Source organism: Gavialis gangeticus, unplaced genomic scaffold, assembly GCF_001723915.1.
Source record: "Gavialis gangeticus isolate Ggan-Ray unplaced genomic scaffold, GavGan_comp1, whole genome shotgun sequence".
NCBI lineage: Eukaryota > Metazoa > Chordata > Crocodylia > Gavialidae > Gavialis > Gavialis gangeticus.
Window position 1 is genome coordinate 248,722,380 of NW_017729032.1, and position 2,134 is coordinate 248,724,513.

Below are 2,134 nucleotides of genomic sequence, written 5' to 3' on the forward strand. Positions count from 1 at the left end.
AAGAAAAAGAAAGGCAGGGAGACAGAGGAAATACACCCATGGTGTCTCCCCATGTGAATACAGCAGGAGAGTTTACTGCTCATTCTGATTTGCTCTTTTAAGCCCAGCACTTTGGGAAGGACAGTATCTGTTTAGATTTGTGTCTAAATTTAAACCCTGATTGCTTTGCCTCCCCCTCCACTCTCCACCCTCCCTTCCTCTCACCCACCCTCCCTCCTTCCTTGTTCACGGCGCAGGGCCACTCACTGGGCTCTGCAAGTTCTCAAGCTGAGTTGGGGCTCGGATACCATACGCTCCACACTGCAGCGGTGTGCTCTTGCTCTGGCTGGGCCGAATTTTTCCAAAGATAAGAGGGAGAGGGGTGGGGAAGAAAGGCTGCCCTGAGGACACCTCTCACATGCAGAACATGGAGGTAAAAACTTTTATTTCAGTAGCTGTGTGTTGCTTTGCTGATTTACTTGCTGCCAACAGGAAAGATCACAGAGTCGGCATTTGCTCCACCTCACATGACAGTTTCTCAGCAAGGGCAGCTCCAAATTTCATTTTGCTGAGTTACAAGATATAGTAGGGGCACTGCTCCCTGGCAGTAGAGCCCCTTGGAACTTTGGAAGGGTTTGCTCTGTGTTTTGGGGAGAAAAAATGTGGCTGGAAGGAGAAGGGAAGGAGTGACATTTATTTTTGAGCCCCTTCCCCCTTGAAGGGGGGAAAACAGTAAAGTTCAAGGGCTTGCATCATTTTAATAGGATTGAAAAACTTTTCCATAAAACTAGACACCCCATGAGAAGTTAACAAGTAGTGCAAGAGCTGCAGGCTTCATGGGGATAGTCCCTATTGTCCCTCTAAATTGTCCCTTATTACTTCAGACCCCAGCAGATCCTCCACGTCACGTGGATCTTATGCTCTCCCTTTCATTATCGATATTGGTGATTTTTGACTCAGGAAACAGAGGATACCTGGTAAAAAAATTCACATCATGTCCCTAAAAGCTTCTTGCACCTTTCTTCATGCCCCACACCTGGTACTGAGGAAAGGATGAAGCATGGTCTGGTGGCAGGAGTAGGAAGAGATAGATTAGGAGTGCTGTATTGTATTCCAAGCCCTGTCACTGACTGGTAGCATGACCTTGGCCACAGCATTTCACCTCTGCACCTCAGTCCCCATTTGTATGAAACAGGGAAGATGATGCTTTCCTAGCTCACAGGGCTGGTTTCACTAGAGCCCCAGAGGAAAAATTCTAGACAAGGGCAGAGTATTTATCGTTAAGTGCAGCATAAGAGGTTCAGATGTAACAAAAGGTTGCAACCACCACTGAAACCGGAAATGATGAAAGATAGCTTAAGAGAGCTTCTGACCTGTCTCTCTGCTAAATATGGGTCTTTCTAAATACTTTTTTCTATTCTTTTGGGGGAAATAAGCTCTGTGTTAGTCTGCAGCTCTAGGTTTTGAACAACACCAGTGCAGTGCATTCCTTAGGCACCACTCTTATTTTTCTTTAAAGTTACTGCAGTTTAGTTTAGGGACGCTGGTAACGCTCAGGTGCTATTCCAGACCCTGCATGTGCTGTGATACCATGAGGGATGATGGTCAGTAAACAGGAAGTCCTCAGCAGCCTATGCAGGGGCGCTCAAACCAACCCAAGATGGACTGTAGTAGGGGTTGCAGATCAAATGTTTTCAGAGAGGCTATCAGATTTGACAGAACTATCTTGGCTCATTAACTTTTTTTAAAGAGCGGTAGATAGCTGTGTTTAGTGAAGTCAGGCAGAACTGTGTTTAGGTAACTGTTAGGTTTTTTTATCATCTTTCAGTGTGCAGCATCCTGGAATGTCTCTAAGAAAGGGTTTCCTCAATAAAATTTTCTGGTCGGCTTCATAAAGCAACAAAAAAGAAAGTTTTTTATTCAGCTATGGCTTACAGGCTGTGAGGATGCTCAGCTGATGCATCAAGTCGGACATTCTTGAAATGCAAGGACTAAAAGAAAATCTAATTTAAAAAGTAGCTACTGTGCAGAAAGTTACATGCTGCTATAAGAGTGAATTAGAGCTGGAACAGACAAAGGGGCCATCCTTAACAGACTAGCTGAAGGCAATATCCTGAGGGATACCCAGCAGGGGTTTGTGGCGGGTAGGTCTTGC

At 45.3% G+C, this 2,134-nt stretch overlaps 1 protein-coding gene across 1 annotated transcript in view; it reads left to right on the plus strand.

Moving 5' to 3' along the window:
- Positions 1-226: 226 nt before the first annotated feature.
- Positions 227-2,134, plus strand: part of RCSD1 (RCSD domain containing 1) — a 60,640-nt gene continuing 58,732 nt past the window's right edge. The window contains exon 1 of the mRNA XM_019525719.1: positions 227-412. Within this exon, the coding sequence (XP_019381264.1) occupies positions 398-412 (15 nt within the window). The 5' untranslated portion in view covers positions 227-397. The remainder of the gene's footprint in view (positions 413-2,134) is intronic.